Source organism: Chanodichthys erythropterus, chromosome 10, assembly GCF_024489055.1.
Source record: "Chanodichthys erythropterus isolate Z2021 chromosome 10, ASM2448905v1, whole genome shotgun sequence".
NCBI classification, from domain to species: Eukaryota; Metazoa; Chordata; class Actinopteri; order Cypriniformes; family Xenocyprididae; genus Chanodichthys; species Chanodichthys erythropterus.
The window spans coordinates 18,459,616-18,480,878 of NC_090230.1; the positions used below are offsets into that span (position 1 = coordinate 18,459,616).

General features: G+C 42.8%; 1 protein-coding gene across 1 annotated transcript in view; it reads left to right on the forward strand.

Moving 5' to 3' along the window:
- Window positions 1-21,263, forward strand: part of LOC137029204 (calpain-2 catalytic subunit-like) — a 40,333-nt gene that overhangs the window by 8,471 nt on the left and 10,599 nt on the right. Inside the window, exons 3-7 of the mRNA XM_067398756.1 lie at window positions 12,772-12,890; window positions 13,987-14,120; window positions 16,327-16,495; window positions 20,952-21,035; window positions 21,119-21,204. Coding sequence (XP_067254857.1) covers window positions 12,772-12,890; window positions 13,987-14,120; window positions 16,327-16,495; window positions 20,952-21,035; window positions 21,119-21,204 — 592 coding nt within the window. The remainder of the gene's footprint in view (window positions 1-12,771; window positions 12,891-13,986; window positions 14,121-16,326; window positions 16,496-20,951; window positions 21,036-21,118; window positions 21,205-21,263) is intronic.

The window sequence follows — 21,263 nt, forward strand, 5'->3', positions numbered from 1 at the left end:
GCGTTCATATTCTGGGCTCATCTGCTTTTCTGTAGTAAACACCAAACTAATAAAGCATTAGCATTAGTAAATTAAGCCACGTTAAGCTTTTTCACGTTAAGCATGTTATAATGTCCCTCATTGTCTGCCATCCGGCTTAGAAACACAATGGTGAAAGTGAAACTCAAAATAATTTTGACCAAAATGTGGCTTTGTCATTTGTATTTATTACAGATTAATAACTTCTGATCCGTTTGAATATGTACGTGCTCACGCCATGAATAATGTATGAAAACGCGTTTAGAAATGTCGTTTGTGATATAGCTCGTTGTGATAAAAGTTGTGCGAGCAAATGAAAATGTTTCTCTGGGGAACATAATTGTTTTGCAAGAGAACACATAAGCTGAATGAAAAGTTTCTCCGGGAATGCAATTTTTTTGCAAGAGAACGCAAAAGTTGTGCAAGCAAATGAAAAGTTTTTTTGGAGAAAGCATTATTTTTGCAAAAGTTGTAAGAACGAATAAAAATGCAAAGTTTCTTGGGCGAACATAAAATCTGCAAGAGAACGCAAAAGTTTTACGAGCGGATTAAATACATGCCCAAGTTTTAGTGGTAAGTGGGTAACAACAAAGCATGAGCAACAATATGAGTGATTCTGGTTTTAGTACTGGATAATTAAAGTTACCTCACACTACAAGTGCTGTGGAAAAACATGGGAGTGGTCAAGTCTTAAGGTTGAAGGTTGTAGGTTCAAACCACACAATGGTTGATCCATGAACCATCACCATTGAGCAAGACACATACACCCAGGAAACACATCCTTGAGAAAAACACTGAAGCCTAAGTTGATCCTGCAAGACTACTAGAAGATTGCATAAAAGTTTGCATAAAAGATGTGACACATGAGCCATTAACACTATAGACCTATTTTGTTTGTTCAAACATAAAGAGATCACTCTCCGTGTTCATAAGCAACACCATTGTTTAGCTTGTCTCGGTAAAAAATCATGTATTTATTCCATTTAGGTCCAGTAAAACTTACTTGGTGTAGCGACTCCACAATATAATTCATTTCAGAGCTGCATTACAGATGGTCATGCTGTTATGTTATCCCTTAATGCTTTAACATGAAGAAATCAGGGCGATATGATGATGTTCTGGCTGAGATCAACCCATATTGTGTTTATTATTTTATCTGGCAGATATATCGGTGCCACTTAGTTATTAAAAACTGCAATAGAGAAATCACTTTGGGCCTGTGTGTGGTCCAATAGAAGGCGTCAGTATGATTTCTATGCGTGTGTATATCGTGTCCTGGCCACACGACTGAGCGATCGAATGAACACAAGAGATTCAAATATTAGTCCATTTATTTTCAGTAAGTACAAGCAGCTCTTTAAAAAATTAACATAAATAAAGTCGTTTTTTCATCTGGTGATTTGTATTTATTGTCATTGTACGCTCCTGAGCGTGACATAAAACATGGCGGCGACTACCCAGAATGCAACACGCAGTGACGTAGTTTGGCAAGCTCTATAAGAGGTCTGTCGTGTATGCTCCATAAATAAATATCAAGACATGGTGTCAGAAGTAAATTAGTAAGGCGAACATCAGTGTAGCAAACATGGAAGGACTTAAGCCACCCCCTGGACTTGATCTACAGCACGGGAACCTGTCGGAAAATTGGAGAAGATTTCGACAAAGGTTTGAGTTATATCTAACAGCTATCGGATTAGCTGACAAGTCAGCTAATGTGCAGTCCTCGTTATTTCTTCATGTTGCCGGTGAAGAGGCAGTGGAAGTGTGATAAAGAAGATGATAAAGAAAAGCTGACGAAAATTATGGAAAAATTTGAAAACTACTGTAACCCCAAAAAGAACATAACCTATGAAAGGTAGCCTACAAGTTTTTCACGTGTGTGCAAGGGGACATGTCATTCAGCCAGTATCTCACTGAATTAAAGCTGAGGGCAAAATCATGTGAATTCGGACAATTACAAGAATCCCTTATTAGAGATCGAGTTGTCTGTGGAATCACGTCGGATATAATGAGAGAAATATTGTTAAGAGAAGTTGACATTACTCTCGAAAAAGCTACCCAGCTTTGCGTCGCTGCAGAAACAACTAAAGCACAAATTAAAAAAATGCATGAGGAGGATCTCAATGTACAAGCCTCTGCACGTGAAAGCAAGCAGGTAGATGCCGTGAAACATAAACAGACACGGAAAAAAGACCAGCAAAATAAAACGAAAGTGAGTGAAAAAGACAAAGCAAGCACGTTTGATTGCAAACGATGTGGAACTGAGCATACATCGCGTTCATGTCCTGCGTATGGCAAACAATGTAAAAATTGCAAGAAGATGAACCACTTTGCCAGGATGTGTAGATCGCGGAAAGTGCACGCAGTAGATGATGACGTCACGGATCAGCAAGCAAGTCTTTTCGTGGGAGCTGTGCACGTGAACACACAGTCACACGCAGAGGAATGGACTATCGAAATGAAACTGGAGCGCAAAACTGTCAAATTCAAACTTGATACTGGCGCACAGGCCAATGTAATTCCTTACAGTTTACTACAGAGAACAGTCAAACAGAACATACTTAAACCAACAAAAGTAAAGCTGTCAACATACACTGGAGACAAAATACCAATGAAAGGAAAGTGCGACTGGACAGTGAAATACAGGAAGAAAAGTTATTTCTTAGAATTCAATGTTGTAAAATCAGATGTCAAACCAATACTAGGAATTAAAGCATGTGAGCAGATGGGGCTCATCAAGAGAGTGATGGCACTGAATAAAAGTGAAGAAACAGATATTTTCAAAGAGTATGCTGATGTGTTTGAGGGTATAGGCTGTCTGGAAGGGGAACACACCATTCGAATTGATGAGAGTGTGACAGACACCAAAAGTACACCCACCCAGAAAGATTCCTGTCACTTTAAGGGAAAAATTAAGAACAGAACTGTACAGGATGGAAAAAATGAAAGTGATTGCAAAAATCGAAGAGCCTACGCAGTGGGTAAACCCAATCGTGAATGTAGAAAAGTCTAATGGAAAATTAAGAATCTGCTTAGATCCACGTGATCTAAATACAGCAGTAATGAGGGAACACTACCAGCTACCAACTGTTGAGGAAATAACCTGCAGACTGTCAAAAGCCAAATACTTTACAGTGCTGGACGCAAGTTCAGGTTTTTGGCAACTCAAATTAGAAGAAGCCAGTTCTCGGCTCTGTACGTTCAACACTCCTTCTTCCTTTTGGAATTAATTCGGCACCAGAAGTGTTCCACAGGACCGTGGGACAACTGTTTGAGGGAATTGAAGGTGTTGAGATGTACATCGATGACCTTTTGATCTGGGGAGAGACAAAAGAACAGCATGATGGAAGATTGAGACAAGTGCTAGAGAGAGCAAGAATTAAAAACTTAAAGTTGAATAAAGAAAAATGCAAAGTGTGCCTTGAGGAAATCAAATACCTGGGTCATGTTTTTTCAAAGAAGGACTGAAACCTGATCAGAGCAAGATTGAGGCTGTAAAGAAAATGCCAACACCTGAATGCAAAAAAGATGTGGAGCGATTTCTTGGAATGGTCACGTTCCTAGCAAAGTTAATTCCAAACATGTCACAGCACACTGAGCCATTACGTGGACTAACTAGAGATGATGTGGCGTGGCAGTGGAGAGATGAGCATCAGCATGCATTCGACCAATTGAAAACAATGCTCACTGAAGCTCCTTTGCTTAGATACTATGATGTAAACCTTCCTGTGACACTATCGGTGGATGCTTCCAAAAACGGACTTGGTGCTGTCTTACTGCAAGAGGACAAACCGAATGCATATGCATCACGTGCCTTGACTGAAACAGAACAGCGCTATGCGCAAATAGAAAAGGAAATGTTAGCGATTGTGTTCGGGGTAGAACATTTCCATCAGTATGTGTATGGGAGAGAAATTAATGTGGAGTCAGATCACAAGCCACTTGAGGTGATAATGAAAAAGCCATTGAACAGTGCTCCAGCTAGAATACAGAGACTGTTAATGAGACTGCACTTGGAATATCAAGTGAACGTACAGTATAGGCCAGGAAAGGAGATGCATATTGCAGATGCATTGTCCAGAGCTTACTTACCAGTGACCGGCTCACTTGATAAAGACGTAAAAGCTCAGGTACACATGGTGATCTACAGTTTGCCTTTGTCAAGTGAGAAATTAGAAGAATTCAGAAAAGAAACAAAGAGTGATGAGACGCTGATTAAACTCACAGAGACAGTCCTGAGAGGATGGCCAAAGACAAAGAGTCAAGCTGCAAAAGAAATACAAATGTATTGGAATTACAGAGAGGAAATTTCAGTAGTGGATGGTGTTTTATTCAAAGGAGAAAGACTCATTGTTCCAGCAGCAATGAGAGCTGAAATGCTTAAGCGAATTCACGAAAGTCACTTGGGCATTGAAAGCTGCAGACGTAGAGCGAGAGAAGTACTCTTTTGGCCTGGAATGTCGCAAAGTATCACAGAAATGGTGAACATTTGTGATGTGTGTAGGACTCATCAGAAACGACAAACCAGAGAGCCGTTACATCCACACAGTGTTCCAGAAAGACCCTGGCAAAAGATAGGTGTTGACCTATTCACCTTTGGCCAGCAGGAGTATCTACTCTTAGTGGATTACTACTCCAAGTTCATCGAGGTAGAATGGCTGAAGTCAGACACAAGAAGTGCAACAGTCATCACCCATCTTAAGTCACAATTCGCTAGACATGGAATTCCTGAGACAGTAATTTCAGATAACAGACCTCAATTCAGCTCGCGTGAATTCCAAGCTTTTGCAAAAGAGTGGGAGTTTTCTCACAAAACATCAAGCCCCCACCATGCTCAATCGAATGGAATGGCTGAAAGAGGAGTATAAACCGTTAAGCTCATGCTAAAAAAAGCTAACACAGATGGAAAGGATCCGTATTTGTCTTTGCTTAACCTTAGGAGTACACCATTAGAAGACATTGGAGCGTCACCAGCCCAACTGTTGATGGGTCGACACGTGAGAACAAGACTTCCAACAATGTCACAAATGTTGAAACCCTGTATGGTCTCTAACACAGTGCAGCAGTTGTTAGAAAAAAGACAACAAAAACAGAAAGAATACTTTGATCAATGAACAAGGGTGCTTCAGAAACTTCAGATTGGCGACAGTGTCAGAATATTGCACGATGGCATATGGAAACCAGCTCAAGTAACTGAACTTTCTGATCAGCCCAGATCCTATGTTGTACAGACACCTGATGGACAGATGTATAGACGAAACAGAAAGTTTCTGATGCAGTCACAGGTGAAAAATAACATGTCTAAGGACAGGGACAATCAAAATGTGACAGCAGAATTTGTGTGACAATGCCGATGAACCATGTGAAGTGGACATTCAAAACAAAACACAACAAAGAAATGCTAGTCCTACAGAACTTTCAAGTCTCCCAACCAAAACAGCAAGTGGACGTATTGTCACCAAGCCAAGAAGGCTTATTGAGGAGTAGCTATGAACTTAGTGATGACTGTTGAGGTGCAATAGTTTAAAGGACATTGAAGAAGCCGTTAAGGGAAAAAAGAAAAAGAAGAAAATAAAAAATGATTGTTTTTGTTTTTGTTTTGTTTTTGTTTTTTGTGCAGGAAATGTAAAAACATGTTAATAAACAAGAAAGATGTTATGTTAAAAAAAGGGGATGTCAGGATATGTAAATAATTAATCTTCATTATGATGCAGTTCATGTGGAAGCCACAGGGTGGTGAAGTTCAATAAAGAGGCAATTGATTAGCAGAAAACCTATAAGAGGTCTGTCGTGTATGCTCCATAAATAAATATCAAAACAAACACTATATAACACTTTATGAAAGAAACATTAAAAATGTTTAGTCCCAGAGGAAAATTCATGTTTCAGTTGTTTTAACTAAAATAAACTTAAACTGACATATCTTAAAATTTACCTGCTATGCATGAGTATTTGTAACAGGCAAGAATTTTAAAGCTATGACAATCAAGACAAAATCGGAATGGGCCATAGATCTGTTTGTATGTTCAAATATTATGGCAGCCTTCGATTGAATCAGTCCTGCAAGTCTCTGAAGCCCATCCAGGTCAAGCAGCTCCACCAGCGTCTCCCTGCTCAGCTGAATGAACATGTACACAAATATGCTTTGTTCTGTTTTATGTACTGTTAAGTGAAAATGTTATGTTGTTTTCCTGATGTTAAACCGTAGTTCTGTTGTAAATAGTTGTAAAAGGTACTTTATGTAGCTAAAGAACAATGTATTTTAATGTAAAAACATTTAATTTACATGATGAAAAAATGATTGTATATGTGTATATGTTTAATGTTTCATGTAAAGTTATAAGTTGCATAAAAATAAATAAAATGAACAGAACAATTATTTTATTTACACACGTGAACATGCGTAAAAAAATGTAGAACAGAAATTATAGTAACAGAAATGACTCCTGCTCATTTACAAATAAATTGCATTACAAATATAATGTACAACGTATGCATTTCATTTTTAAATTACATCACAAAAATAAGCTGTAAATTAGGCTGTTTCACTGGCAAAGTGACATTTAAATAATATTTATATCCATACATTTTAATGTACCCATTTTACGCACTGTATTGTGTTCTTGAGAAAAGTGGAGGGAAAGCGGACTTTGAAGTGCGATTCACTGCAGCGCGAGGAGGGATGACGTAATTCGAGAGCGACTTCAAGTGCACCCTCTCTGTTTCCCATACCCCTTTTCCACCAAGGCAGTTTGAGTGCTGGTTCGGAGCCAGAGCCTAGTTTCAAATCAGTTCTTTGTCTTGCGACACACAAAGCACCAGCTCCGAACCAGGAAAAGTGGTTCGTAAGTAGCACCAAAACATTGCTGGGCTAGAAGTAAGAACCGCTTGCGTCAGGGGCTGGGGGCGGGGTTACCGTGACCAAAAAGAAACTTGTGACCGCCATTTTGAAATAGCAGCTAATCGGGCTAATAGCAGCTCACTTGTAATCTCCGTCTATATACAAACTAAGGCGAGCCGTGTTTGGATGTCGATGTTGGTTCGCAAAGCCATGAGTATCAACAGTAGTGAAACATCCGCGATTGTTGATAGAAGGCTTGTTTGAGATGCATCGGAGCAGCACGGGCCGATTCGGCGGGTGCCGCGGATCCGCGGGAGCGTTTGTAGAGCATACAACTCCTTGTGCTTTTGGATCGTTCTCGCAGAGCTTTGATGTCATGCACCGATCGCTCTGCAGGAAGCCGATGCATCTCAAACGAGCCTGGTGTGATTGTATTTGGCGCTGCGGCGCTAGTTTTGCTGTGAAATATGAGACATATACAGTGACGTAAGACCTGGCTCTGTGCTGGCTGTCTAGCCCGTGGAAAGGCAAACTGGTTCTTAAAGGGCTCGTCAGTTGAACCAACTCCGAACTGGCACTAGCACTAGCTCTGAACTAGCACCCGGTTCATGCTGGTGGAAAGGGGGTACCAGTGGAATGAAGCTCCCATCTCAAGAAACTTTGCGGTCTACACTATCCCACAATTCATTGCGCACCGGTGACGACTGGAGTTCTGTGTGAATTCACATAAATGTAAGATATGCCCCGTGTTCACCAGTATCTAAATCAAACTGTAATATCCGTGATGTCCAAAAACCTAAGTTTTTCATAAATACAATATTTGTCTCTGAGATGGAGTGCAGTTGAATAAAATCCTAAAGAACTATACTTTGAATTTAGACTTAAATACAGCTTAAATACAGAGTAAATGTATAAATATTAATGTATTTTCACAGTTAACGTTTAACAAGGTTAACTAGTTGCAGACGATATAAAACTAACTTAGTTTAACCATATATATTTTGGTCCAGTGTCCCGTCGTGAAGCATGTCAAAACCCAATAGAAAGTCATAAAACTTTAAAATGCACACAGAAACATCAACTGTCAGCTGTCTGTCACCCAGCCGCTAGCCATGTAAGGACACTCGGCTCATTGTTGCCACGTCTGGGATTGGGATACTTTTACACTTGTGCTGTGATTAGACTACTTTTGGGATGGTTTTGTTGCGCAGACCTGGCAACCCTCCTCTCCAAAACCCCACCCCTTTCATGCACTTCGAAGTGCGTGGCCCCTGAATTGGGACACAGCTACAGTCTTCATCTGGTCTCGTTTACATCAAGACTTACCTGTATGCTTACCTCAAGGACTCCCAGCTATCTACTTACCTGTCTCCAGCGTCTCCAGTTCTCCTCATGTAAATTCCTTCTGTGTGTGAGTGATCCCAGTCTCCTTCGTCCAGTTACTCCAGCAATATCCAAGAGCTTCATCTCTGCAATCATCAAGGGACAGTATTACCTCTCTGCATTCGAAGACGAAGGGCAAGTCTGGATTGGGGGGGACGAGGAGGGGAGCAGTGGTGAAGGCTTCTTTGAGGGCATTGAAGGCGTTGGTGGCGTTCCCCGATTGGTGTATTACATCTGGAGGAAATATATCTGCTGGTTATGGAGGAATCCACCTCTGACGTGGTTCTGGGGTGCCCGTGGTTGGAGCAGCATAACCCCGCCATTTCATGGAGCACCGGTGAGATCCTGAAGTGGGGCGATAACTGTTTCTCTAATTGTTTCTCTGAGTTTCCTGTTCCAAAGATATCTCCATCTTTGCTACCTCCGTCAAAAGTCCTGTAGAGAAACGTTCCGTGGACATCCCATCCTGTTACGCCCCCTTCAGTGACGTCTTCTGCCCACAAAGAGCCTCCAAGCTGCCTCCACACCGGCCATGGGACTGTGTCATCGATCTGCTTCCGGGTGAGCCAGTGCCCAGGGGAAGGATTTACCCCCTGTCAATACCGGAGGAGAAGGCCATGGAGGAATACGTCAAAGAGGCCCTAGACCAAGGTTACATCCGCCTATCTACTTTCCCTGCTGCTTCGAGTTTCTTCTTTGTGGCAAAAAAGGACGGAGGCTTGAGGCCCTGCATAGATTTTCATGCTCTCAACAAGAAAAGTAAAGTTCCGTTATCCCCTTCCTCTCGTCCCAGCAGCTTTAGAACATCTCCGTGGTGCCACTGTGTTCACCAGGCTGGACCTCCGCAGCGCGTACAACCTCATCCGGATACGCAAGGGGGACGAGTGGAAGACCGCCTTCGTCACGCCCACCGGCCACTATGAATACTTGGTTATGCCTTATGGCCTGGTCAACGCCCCCTCCGTATTCCAGGATTTCATCCATGAGGTGCTCCGGGAGTTCCTTCACAAGTTTTACTGGTCTACATAGATGACATCCTCATATACTCCCGGAGCCTGGCCGAACATCGCCACCATGTTGCGGAGGTCCTCCAATTCCTGAGACAGTTCCACCTCTTCCTGAAAGCTGAAAAGTGCTCATTCCCCAATCCAGACTTGCCCTTCGTCTTGGAAGTGGACGCCTCCACCACCGGAGTGGGAGCGGTGCTATCTCAGCAGCAGGGGACACCAAGTAGACTCCATGTGCCTTCTCCCGCAAGCTCAACCCGGCGGAGGTCAACTACAACATCGGTGACCGCGAACTCCTGGCAGTCAAGTTGGCCCTGGAAGAATGGAGGCATTGGTTGGAGGGAGCCAAGCATCATAACTTGGAATACCTACGAGCTGCCATGGGCTATGTTCTTCTCCCGCTTTGACTTTATGATCTCCTACCGTCCTGGCCCCAAAAATGTCAAGGCGGATGCCTTATCTCGTCTCTATGCTCCAGAGGAAAGTAATGAAGAACCAGAAACTATCCTCCCTGAATCTATCTTCGTGAGCCCTATCGACTGGTCAGAAGAGACCTTACCCTCCACCAATGCCTCTGCCAACACTCCGCCGGGTTGTCCAGCAGGCTTGCAGTACATCAACAGGACACGACACACTCCACTCATCCACTCTGCCCACACGTCACTTGGCACTGGCCACCCAGGGGTCAATGAGACCCTCTCGCTACTGAAGGAGCGCTTCTGGTGGCCAAACATGGCAACGGATGTCAGAAGGTACGTTCAGGGCTGCAGGAAGTGCGCCATCTCCAAGAGCCCTCGCCATCTTCCAGCCGGCAAGCTCAATCCTTTGTGGACTTCATCACTGACCTGCCTGCCTCCGATGGTCACACCTGCATCCTAGTAGTCGTAGACCGTTTCCCAAAGTCATGCCGTCTGATTCCCCTGAGAGGTCTACCTACCGCCATGGAAACTGCTGAACTCATGTTTAATCACGTATTCCGATACTATGGTATTCCCGAAGACATCGTCTCAGACAGAGGACCCCAGTTCATCTTGAGTATGGAAGGCCTTCCTATCCCTCCTGGGTGTGACCATCAGTCTCTCCTCCGGCTACCATCCTCAGTCGAACGGGCAGACGTAGAGGAAGATCCAGGAGATCGGCCACTTCCTCCGTACCTTCTGTCATGGCCACCAGCTTGGAACCAGTACCTGGTTACTCTTGAAACAAGTACCTGGGTTGGGCAGAGTATGCACAGAACTCCCTACGTCAGCCATCTACTGGACTCCCTCCATTCCAGTGCGTACTCTGTTACCAACCCCCACTGTTCCCCTGGGGCGGGGAACCAGCTAATGTTCCAGTGGTAGACTACTTGTTCCGAGAGAGCGAGAGGGTCTGGGACTCAGCACACCATCAGCTGCAATGAGCCCTGCGCAGACACAGGATGACAGCCGACATTTGTCGCTCCCACACTCCCTCCTATCAACCGGGACAGAAGGTCTGTCTGTCGACACAGGACATCAGACTGCGTCTGCCCTGCAAAAAGCTGAGTCCTAGGTTCATTGGCCCATTCACCATCCTGGAGCAGATCAGACCGGTCACCTACAAACTTCAGCTTCCTCCTGAGTACCGCATTCACCCCACTTTCCATGTGTCACTCCTAAAACCTCACCACCCTTCTGTCTCTGTTTCCACAGAACCTGACGTGGCAGTTGCCGAGCCCCCCTTCCACTCATCCTGGACGACGGTACAGCCTTCGAGGTTCATGAGATCTTGGACTCCCAGCGCCGTGGTGGTCTACTGGAATATCTGGTGGACTGGGAAGGCTACGGTCCCGAAGAGCGCTCTTGGGTCCCTAGAAATTACATCCTTGATCCCAATCTTCTTCAAGCATTCCACGCCAATCATCCCGACAGACCTGCCCCACGTGGAAGAGGACGACCACCACAACGCCAGGGTCCTCGGCCCTCAGGAGCGGGCCGTGGGAGGGGGTACTGTCACAGACACGTCAGGTTCCACCATCCACCAATCACAGCGCACTCAATCACCAGAGTACTGATCACCGTCACCTGCACCTCATCATCACTGCTATCACCAGCACTATAAAGGACCCACACTCACACACAGTCTTCGTCCGGTCTCGTTTGCATCAAGACTTACCTGTATGCTTACCTCAAGGACTCCCAGCTATCTACTTACCTGTCTCCAGCGTTTCCAGTTCTCCTCATGTGAATTCCTTCTGTGTGTGAGTGATCCCAGTCTCCTTCATCCAGTTACTCCAGTGATATCCAAGAGCTTCATCTCTGCAATCATCAAGGAACAGTATTACCTCTCTGCATTCCATTCATCATCCATTTACCACTGTTCATTCACCTGCACTGCTGTCACTCCTCTGTTGGTATCAATAAACATTGTTGTTTGTGTATTCCTGTCTCCGACCTCTCTGTACTGTAACAATAAGTACATGGTCATGGAAGAAATAAATTATATTTCAATGCATTTGCTCACAAAACTTTTTTGTTCCCCCAAGAAATTCCCAGCGAATTAAATTTCTCAGGAAATGCAACAGAAATTGTTTAGATATAGATATCTTTTTTGCATGAGAATGCAAAAGTTGCGTGAGTGAATGCAACGTTTTTTCAGGGGAACACAGTACTTTTGCAAGAGAACACAAAAGTATGTAGCCCCTAAAGGGACATCATGGTGGATAGGAGGAAAAAATATATGTCAGTGCTTTTGTGTTCTCTTGCAAATGTTTGCATTCCCCTGAGAAAGAGCTCAAAAGTTTTGTGTGCAAACAATGTTTCTTGGGGGAACGCAAATATAATTTTTTTTCCTCCCATCTCATTTTTTTTTTCCATCACCTAAAGAGGGGCTGCTTACAAAAGTTGTGCGAGCAAATGAAAATGTTTCTCTGGGGAACGCAATTTTTTTTGCAAGAGAACACAAAACTTGTTAGAGCAAATGAAAAGTTATTCTGGAGAACGCAGAATTTTTGCAAGAGAACGCAAAGGCTGTGAGAGCAAATGAAAAGTTTCTCCGGGATTGCAATGTTTTTGCAAGAGAACGCAAAAGTTTTGCAAGCAAATGAAAAGTTTCTTCGGAGAAAGCATTATTTTTGCAAAAGTTGTAAGAACGAATGCAAAGTTTCTTGGGCGAACGTAAAATCTGCAAAAGAACGCAAAAGTTTTTCGAGCGGATGAAATACATGCCCAAGTTTTAGTGGTAAACAGTTAACAACAAAGCATGAGCAACAATATGAGTGATTCTAGTTTTAGTAATGGTTAATTAAAGTTACCTCACACTACAAGTGCTGTGGTAAAACACAGGAGTGGTCAAGTCTTAAGCTTGAAGGTTGTAGGTTCAAACCACACAATGGTTGATCCATGAACCATCACCATTGAGCAAGACACTTACACCCAGAAAACACACCCTTGAGAAAAACGCTGAAGCCTAGGTTGATCCTGCAAGACTATCAGTGTACTAGAAGATAGTTTGCATAAAATAGGCATAATAAATATCTAATTATGTTTGATACATTGGCAGGTGACTGCTGGTTGCTGGCAGCCATTGCATCTCTGACTCAGGATAATGAGATTCTGGAACGTGTAGTTCCACATGGACAGAGTTTTACGAAGGACTATGCCGGCATCTTCCACTTTCAGGTCAGAACATACAAACAGACTGAGTTCACATTGAAGATCTGGGATTTAATTTAAACCTGGGGGGAAAAGTCTTAATTTTAGGATAAAAACAAACAAACATTCAAAGTGCTTTAAATCATTTTAATCACTAATTTTAAAGGATTAGTTCACTTCATAATTAAATTTTCCTGACAATTTACTCACCCCAAAGTCATCCAAGATGTTCATGTCTTTCTTTCATCAGTCAAAAAGAAATTATGGTTTTTGAGGAAAACATTCCAGGATTTTTCTCAATATAATGTACTTCAATAGCAACCAACAGGTTGGTCCAAATGTCAGTTTCAGTGCAGCTTCAAAGGGCTCTACATGATCCCAGCCGAGGAAAAAGGGTTTTGTCTAGTGAAACAATCTGTCATTTTCTAAAAAAAACAAAAAGTTATATACCTTTTAACCACAAATGCCTGTTGTGCACTGCTCTGCGACGCACCATGCATTACGTAATCACGTTGGAAAGGTCATGCGTGATGTAGGCAGAAGTACTGCGGTAGGGCAAAAATCTAATTTTCTCCTCCAACTTCAAAATCATCTGACATCGTTGTTTTACCTTTTTTTGTAAAGGCCGTTTGACTTAGTTTTGCACATTCGCTTTGTAAACACTTGCTCGGTACTTCCGGCAATGTCACGCGTGACCTTTCTGATGTGATCTCGCAATGCATAGCGCATCGCAGAGCTAGTGCAGTGCAAGACGAGTATTTGTGGTTAAAAAAGTATATTAACTTCTTTTCTTTTTTTCTTTTTTTTTTTGAAAATGACATTGTTTTGCTTGACAAGACCCTTATTCAGCCCATTGGTAGCTGTTGAAGTCCATTATATGGAGAAAAAATAAATATTTATTTAAATAAAATATTATCTAATACTATATTGTAATAATTTTATTAAATGTAATTAAATGTAAAAATTGTATAACTTATTTAAATTTAGAAAAGTGGTAGGCAAGTCTGGTTTCAGACTTTTGGACTTCATTCAAGTACTTCTTATGATGCAATATATGATCATATTATAATTTCAGTGATAAAGCTACACTGTCAGACTGATGGTGTTGTTCTCATCTCTTCAGTTCTGGCAGTATGGTGAATGGGTGGACGTGGTCATTGATGACCGTTTGCCTACCAAAGATGGGAAGCTGCTGTTTGTTCACTCCGCCGAGGGCTCTGAGTTTTGGAGCGCTCTACTGGAGAAGGCCTATGCAAAGTGAGTGTGCATGTTTATTCATCATAAATTACAGGCTACTACTTACCTGTTACGGTTGCTGGTGCAGAGACGAGGCAGATACGGACTTCCACAGCAAAGTAGTATACTTTAATAAACAAAGGGCAGGAACACCAAATATACACGTTAACACAACGGAGAACCGACCAGGAGTGAACGGAGTGAGTGCAATATAAAGGCAGTGAGGATAATCAAGTCCAGGTGCAGGTGATGAGTGATGATGGGGAGATGACGAGGGAAGTGAGTGCAGGTGTGGAGAACAGGAGGATCAAGGGATATGGAGTCCAGGGGAACAAGGGATCTGTAACAGTACCTAACAACCGGGAGGGGGGTGGGCGCCCTGGAGACCTCAGCCGGAGCAGGGGGAGGAGTAGACTGGAGTGGAGGTCTCCAGGGCGGGTTCAAAAGCCATGGCAGGTCAGGGGCAGAGGGCAGCCATGGCGGGTCAGGGGCCGAAGGCAGCCATGGAGGGTCAGGGGCCAAAGGCAGCCATGGAGGGTCAGGGGCCAAAGGCAGTCATGGAGGGTCAGGGGCCGAAGGCAGCAACTGCGGGTCAGGGGCCGAAGGCAGCCATGGCGGGTCAGTGGCCGAAGCCTTTGAGCCGTTGAGCCCAGGCGGCGCTGAAGGACCGGCGGGAGATGGCAGAACCAGCGGCTCCGCTGACCGAAGCGCAGCCGGGGCTCCAGAAGGCCGCAGTTGAACACAGACGACATACAACAAAGTGAACACCAGGGGGAGTGAGGAAGCCAACTGGAACGGAGGGACGGAGCGGAGACAGAGGAGTGCAGTCCAGAAGTGAGGGCAGGCTGACGAATGACCAAGGTGTGAACGGAGGCAGGATGGAGACTGGTGGATTTATGGACCATGGTGGAGACGAGGGAGGTTGGAGCCAGGGTGTAGGTAATCGCTCAGAGGTCCGAGGTGGAGATCTGGGCGAGGGGGCTTGAGGTGGAGGTGCAGTGAAGACACAAATGGAAGGAGGTGGGAGAGGGAGGCAGGGAGGGAAAACAGTCTTTGGGCTGGAGACTTCTATAATGAAGTTCATAGCGGCTGGCTCGGCGGCGGCGGCTGGAGCTGAGGGCTCGGCGGTGGCGGCTGGAGTGGCTGGCTCGGCGGTGGCGGCTGGAGCAGAGGGCTCAGAGAAAAAGTCTATAAGCGAGACCGCATCATCTGGCGGCTCGCACAGGGTTGGAGTGGCAGGCTCGGAGAGGGCTAGAGCGGGCTCTGGAGAGACTGGAGCGGCTTGCTTCCTCCTCCTCCGCTTTCTGGACCCAGTAGAGGAGTGTGGGTCCAGCATGGGGCAGGCTTGAGTTCGCTGGAGGAGTATGCGGAGGAAGACGGTGGCTGAATGACTGGCCCGGCCAACCGTGTTTCTGGATGGACCAGAGATAAACACCTATCCTGAACCCAATCAACATAGTTCCATTCTATGGTTAAATGACTCCAAATTCTGATAGTTTCGCTTAAGGAGAAACGATAATCGGGTTCATCAAAACGGATGGTGTCATCATCTAGTCCATCCAGAAACAAGGAGATCAAACATGCTTCAGGCCAGTCAGACAAAAAAGCAAGCTCAACGAACTCCTCCACATACCTCTCCAGCGAACGACCCACCTGTAGGAGCCCGATGAGCCGATCGCCAGCTGACAGAGTTGTGGGAGGCATTGGAGGAGTAGGAGACAGGGAGCTGGGGAAAGTGTCCATGTTGTTCTGTGGAAAATCCGGTCGGTTTAAAGGTTGGTTCTTCTGTTACGGTTGCTGGTGCAGAGACGAGGCAGATACGGATTTCCACAGCAAAGTAGTATACTTTAATAAACAAAGGGCAGGAACACCAAACATACACGTTAACACAACAGAGAACCGACCAGGAGTGAATGGAGTGAGTGCAATATAAAGGCAGTGAGGATAATCAAGTCCAGGTGCAGGTGATGAGTGATGATGGGGAGATGACGAGGGAAGTGAGTGCAGGTGTGGAGAACAGGAGGATCAAGGGATATGGAGTCCAGGGGAACAAGGGATCTGCAACATTACCTGAACTGCATTGTTGAACAATATGAAACTGGGTCATCCGAAACACTTGGTAAACACTGTGCCTCCTGTACAACCACAGCCTTCAAAACACACAATGTTCATACAACATGTCACATACATACCAACCGGTGACGCAGATTTCTACCATATTTTGCAGGGTAAATGGCTCATATGAAGCTCTGACAGGAGGTTCGACCACTGAGGGTTTTGAGGATTTCACCGGAGGCATCGCTGAGAGGTATGAGCTGAGCAAAGCTCCTCCGTACCTGTTTAAGCTCATGCAGAAAGCACTGACACTGGGCTCATTACTGGGCTGCTCCATTAAGGTAAGTGTCATTCCACTTCTGTTGGCTTTCTTTTTGTTTGCATTTTGTTACATCTTTTTGTCTGCTATAGCTTCTCTATGGCAATAATAAATAGTGATTAATACATAATAATGTGCAAGTCTTCAGATAAATGTTGAGCTGTGGTCTACTTAACAAACACACTTTACAAATATCCAGATGAAAGTACACTAATTAGCTTATGAGACCGAACAATTTGCATGTTCAAATGGGTGACATGTCCGGTGAGTATGCTGGTCATGCAAGAACTGGGATGTTTTCAGCTTCCAGGAATTGTGTACAGATCCTTGCAACATGGGGCCATGCATTATCATGCTGCAACATGAGGTGATGGTTGTGTATGAATGGCACATCAATGGGCCTCAGGATCTTGTCATGGTATCTTTGTGCATTCAAAATGCCATCAATAAAATGCACCTGTGTTCGTTGTACATAATACATGGCTGCCCATACCATAACCCCACCGCCACCATGGGCCACTCGATCCACAACGCTGACATCAGCAAACTGCTCACCCACATGATGCCATACACGCTGTCTGCCATCTGCCCTGTACAGTGAAAACCGGGATTCATCAATGAAGAAAACACCTCTCCAAAGTGCCAAACGCCATGGAAACTGGCTTGAGTGGGCAAATGCTCACATTCTATGACGAACTGCAGTCAGATTGACACCCTGTTGAGGACAACGAGCATGCAGATGAGCTTACCTGAGACGGTTTCTGACAGTTTCTGCAGAAATTCTTTGGTTATACAAACCTATTGATGCAGCAGCGGTCTGAGTGGCTGGTCTCAGATGATCTTGGAGGTGAAGATGCTGGATCTGGAGGTCCTGGGCTGGTGTGGTTACATATGGTCTGCAGTTGTGAGGCTGGTTGGATGTACTGCCAAATTCTCTGAAACACCTTTGGAGATGGCTTATGGTGGAGAAATGAACATTAAATTCATGGGCAACAGCTCTGGTGGACATTCCTGCAGTCAGCATGCCAACTGCACGCTCCCTCAAAACTTACAACATCTATGGTATTGTTCTGTGTGATAAAACTGCCCATTTTAGAGTGGCTTTTTATTGTGGCCAGCCTAAGGCACACCTGTGCAATAATCATGCTGTCTAATCAGCGTCTTGATATGCCACACCTGTGAGGTGGATGGATTATCTCAGCAAAGGAGAAGTACTCACTAACACAGATTAAGACAGATTTGTGAACAATATTTGAGAGAAATAGGCCTTTTGTGTACATAGAAAAAGTCTTATATCTTTGAATTCAGCTCATGAAAAATGGAGACAAAAACAAAAGTGTTGTATTTATAATTTTGTTCAGTGTAATAAGTAGTCTTATAATTTAAAATGTTTTATTTGAATATATGTTCAAATGTAATTTATGCAAAGCTGAATTTTCAGCATCATTAATCCAGACTTCAGTGTCACATGATCATTCAGAAACTATTATAAAATGCTGATTTGATGCTCAAGAATAATTTCTGATTATTATCATTGTTGAAACTGTTGTATGGCATATTTTTAGACAGTTTTGAACCTTTTTTTCAGGACTTTTTCATGAATAAAAAGTTCAAAAGAACAGCATTTATTTGAAACAGAATTATTTTGTAACTTTATAAATGTCTTTCTGTCACCTTTGATTAGTTTAATGCATCCTTGCTGAGTAAAAGTATTCATTTCTTAAAAAAAAAAAAAAAAAAAAAAATCTTATGGTAGTGCCATTGCTCTTACGTGGGAAATACATGTTTGAACCTGACTACCCTTACGAAAAACTAGTATACTTCAAGTTCCTTTGATCAAGTATACTAAAGTAATGTTCAAGTATACTTTATGTAGTAAGTATAATATCAATGTACTAGTAGTAAACTTGTAAGTGTACTATTTTAATACCGCTTGGGACTAAATTTGCCCAATTGAAGTATACATTTAAGTGTACTATAAGTGTAACAGTAGTAAACTTTAACTAGTTCACATTTGTACTGCATCTGTACTAAAAGTGAACTTATACTAGTATACTAGTAGTTTGAAATATACTCTCAGTAAACTGCTAGTTTAGTGCAAGTATACTTTTAAGTTTTCTGTAAGTGAACATGACATCACACTTATAGTTTACTTTTTATATATTATTTTTGCACTTTAAGCATACTTCTATGTTCCTACACAGCAAAAACTGCAGTGTTAAATTAACTCTCAAGGGAGTACAGGTGAGACCATACTCGAGTGTTAAAGTTAATAAGATAATTAAGTGATTAACAGTGATGATTCAGCATTATTGAAGACACCTGATAACAAGCAGAATCACCAAAGGAGAAAATCACAATTTTTAAGCCACCATCGTGGAGATGAGGGTTTGCTTTAGTTGGGCTCTTGACCCTTGACTTCTTAAAATAAAATTTTGTTTGGGTTGTTTTAACTGAGTAATAACATCCAGACAAACAAATGGAAAAAATGATTAGGTGGTGCTGGTTATTGTTACGAATGGAGACTCAGGCAGGAGATCCAAGTGCAGCATTTATTTACAAGTGAGAGTGGTCGTACAGGCAGGGTCAATCAGGAGCGAACAGGAACAGCAAGGAACAGGCAGAATCGTGGTCAAGGAACAGGCAATGATCAGGACAGGCAGATATCACTCACAGGTCGGTATACAAGCAAGAGGTCGAGGCAGGCGGCAGACAGGGATAAACGGGGTAACAGTCCAAACGGTAACAGGCAGAACAGACAGGGAATAAACGCTCAGAAATGACACACAAGGAAATCAAGACTTCGCGGTGAGGTGGTGTGAGTGAAAGTCCTTTATAGTCCTGATAATGCATGGCAGCTGGATGTGGTGATTAGTGTAGTGATTGGTGGAGTGAGTGCAGGTGATTGGCAGAGAGGATTATGGGGAATGTAGTCCAGGAAGTGACAGGAACATGACAGGAACAGATGGTGATCGTGACAGTTATGTTTTCACTTAATCATTATCTGATCTGAATCACTGAACTCATTTAGAGTCCAATCTCTGAGTTAGATTTACATTATTGATTACAGCAGCACTGTGATTCTACAGCAGAAGATCCACTTTATCAATATAATCTGAAGGATTTCACAAACAGTTGTTCTGAAAAGAAAAAAAAAATCTTTCTTTTAGGCACACAGACATCAAGAATCAGCCTTTGAATCTCAACAATGGTGAGAATAATAAAGCATGTTGCAGTGCATTCTGGGTGCCACCAATCAAAATTCATCCATGGCTCCCATCATGCATTGCTGCATGAATAAATTATGAGCTTAATTGTCTTAGTAATTTTCTTTATTCTCATATTTTATTTTGTTCCATTTATGTGACTTTTTAGTAGCTTGTTTTCTAATGTTCAGAGTTGATCTGTTGATCAGAATATGTTGCTTGTCACCATCCTTGAGATTCACAGGCTGATTCTTGATGTCTGTGTGTGCCTAAGAGAAATATATATGTATTATTTTTTTGCTCAGAACCACTGTTTGGGAAATCCTTCAGATTATGTTGATAAAGAGGATCTTGTGCTGCTGTAATCAATTAGGTCAATCTAACTCAGAGAATGGGCTCTAAATGAGTTCAGATATTCAGACCAAATAATGATTATGTAAAAACATAACCAACATCACGTGACCATTTTTTCCACTTGTTTGTCTGGATGTTATAACTCAGTTAAAACAGCCCAAACTAAATTTTATTTTAAAAAGTCAAGGGTCAAGAGCCCAACTAAAGCAAACCCTCATCTCCATGATGGTGGCTTAAAAATTGTGATTTTCTCCTTTGGTGATTCTGCTTGTTATCATCAGGTGTCTTCAATAATGCTCAATCATCACTCAATTAATCACTTAATTATCTCATTAACTTTAACACTCGAGTATGGTCTCACCTGTACTCCCTGGAGAGTTAATTTAACACTGCAGTTTTTGCTGTGTGAGCAGTGTGTGCTTAAAGTGCAAAAATAATATATAAAATATATAAAAAGTAAACTATAAGTGTGATGTCATGTTCACTTAAAGAAAACTTAAAAGTATACTTGCACTAAACTAGCAGTTTACTGAGAGTATATTTCAAAGTGTACTTTCGGATACTAAAAATGTAGCTACTATTAGTATTAAAATAGTAAACTACTAGTTTAATAGTATAAGTTCACTTTTAGTACAGATGCAGTACAAATGTGAACTAGTTAAAGTTTACTACTGTTACACTTATAGTACACTTAAACGTATACTTCAATTTTGCCAATTTAGTCCCAAGCGGTATTAAAATAGTACACTTACAAGTTTACTACTAGTACATTGATATTATACTTGAGCATTACTTTAGTATACTTGATCAAATGAACTTGAAGTATAAGTATACTAGTTTTTCATAAGGGTAACTACAGTTTTTATCATTAAAAAAAGTCCAAAAGCCAAAAGAAATAATATTTTATTTATTGAGCAGATTACCAGTTCAAATGAGAAGGAGACGAAGACAAATCTGAAGCTGGTGAAGGGTCATGCCTACTCCGTCACGGCCGCAGAGGAGGTCAGATATCACCACTGATGCCGAAATATGGATTTGATAGGAATAATCTGAAGGAGCTCTAATTATTGTCACCTTACATGCAGGTTCACTTCAGAGGCAATCCGGTTGAACTGGTGCGTATCAGGAACCCGTGGGGTCGTGTGGAGTGGACGGGCGCTTGGAGTGATAAGTGAGTTCCCTAAACAGATCGTACTCCTTCAAAATCGGTCTTGAGAGTCCTGTAAAATG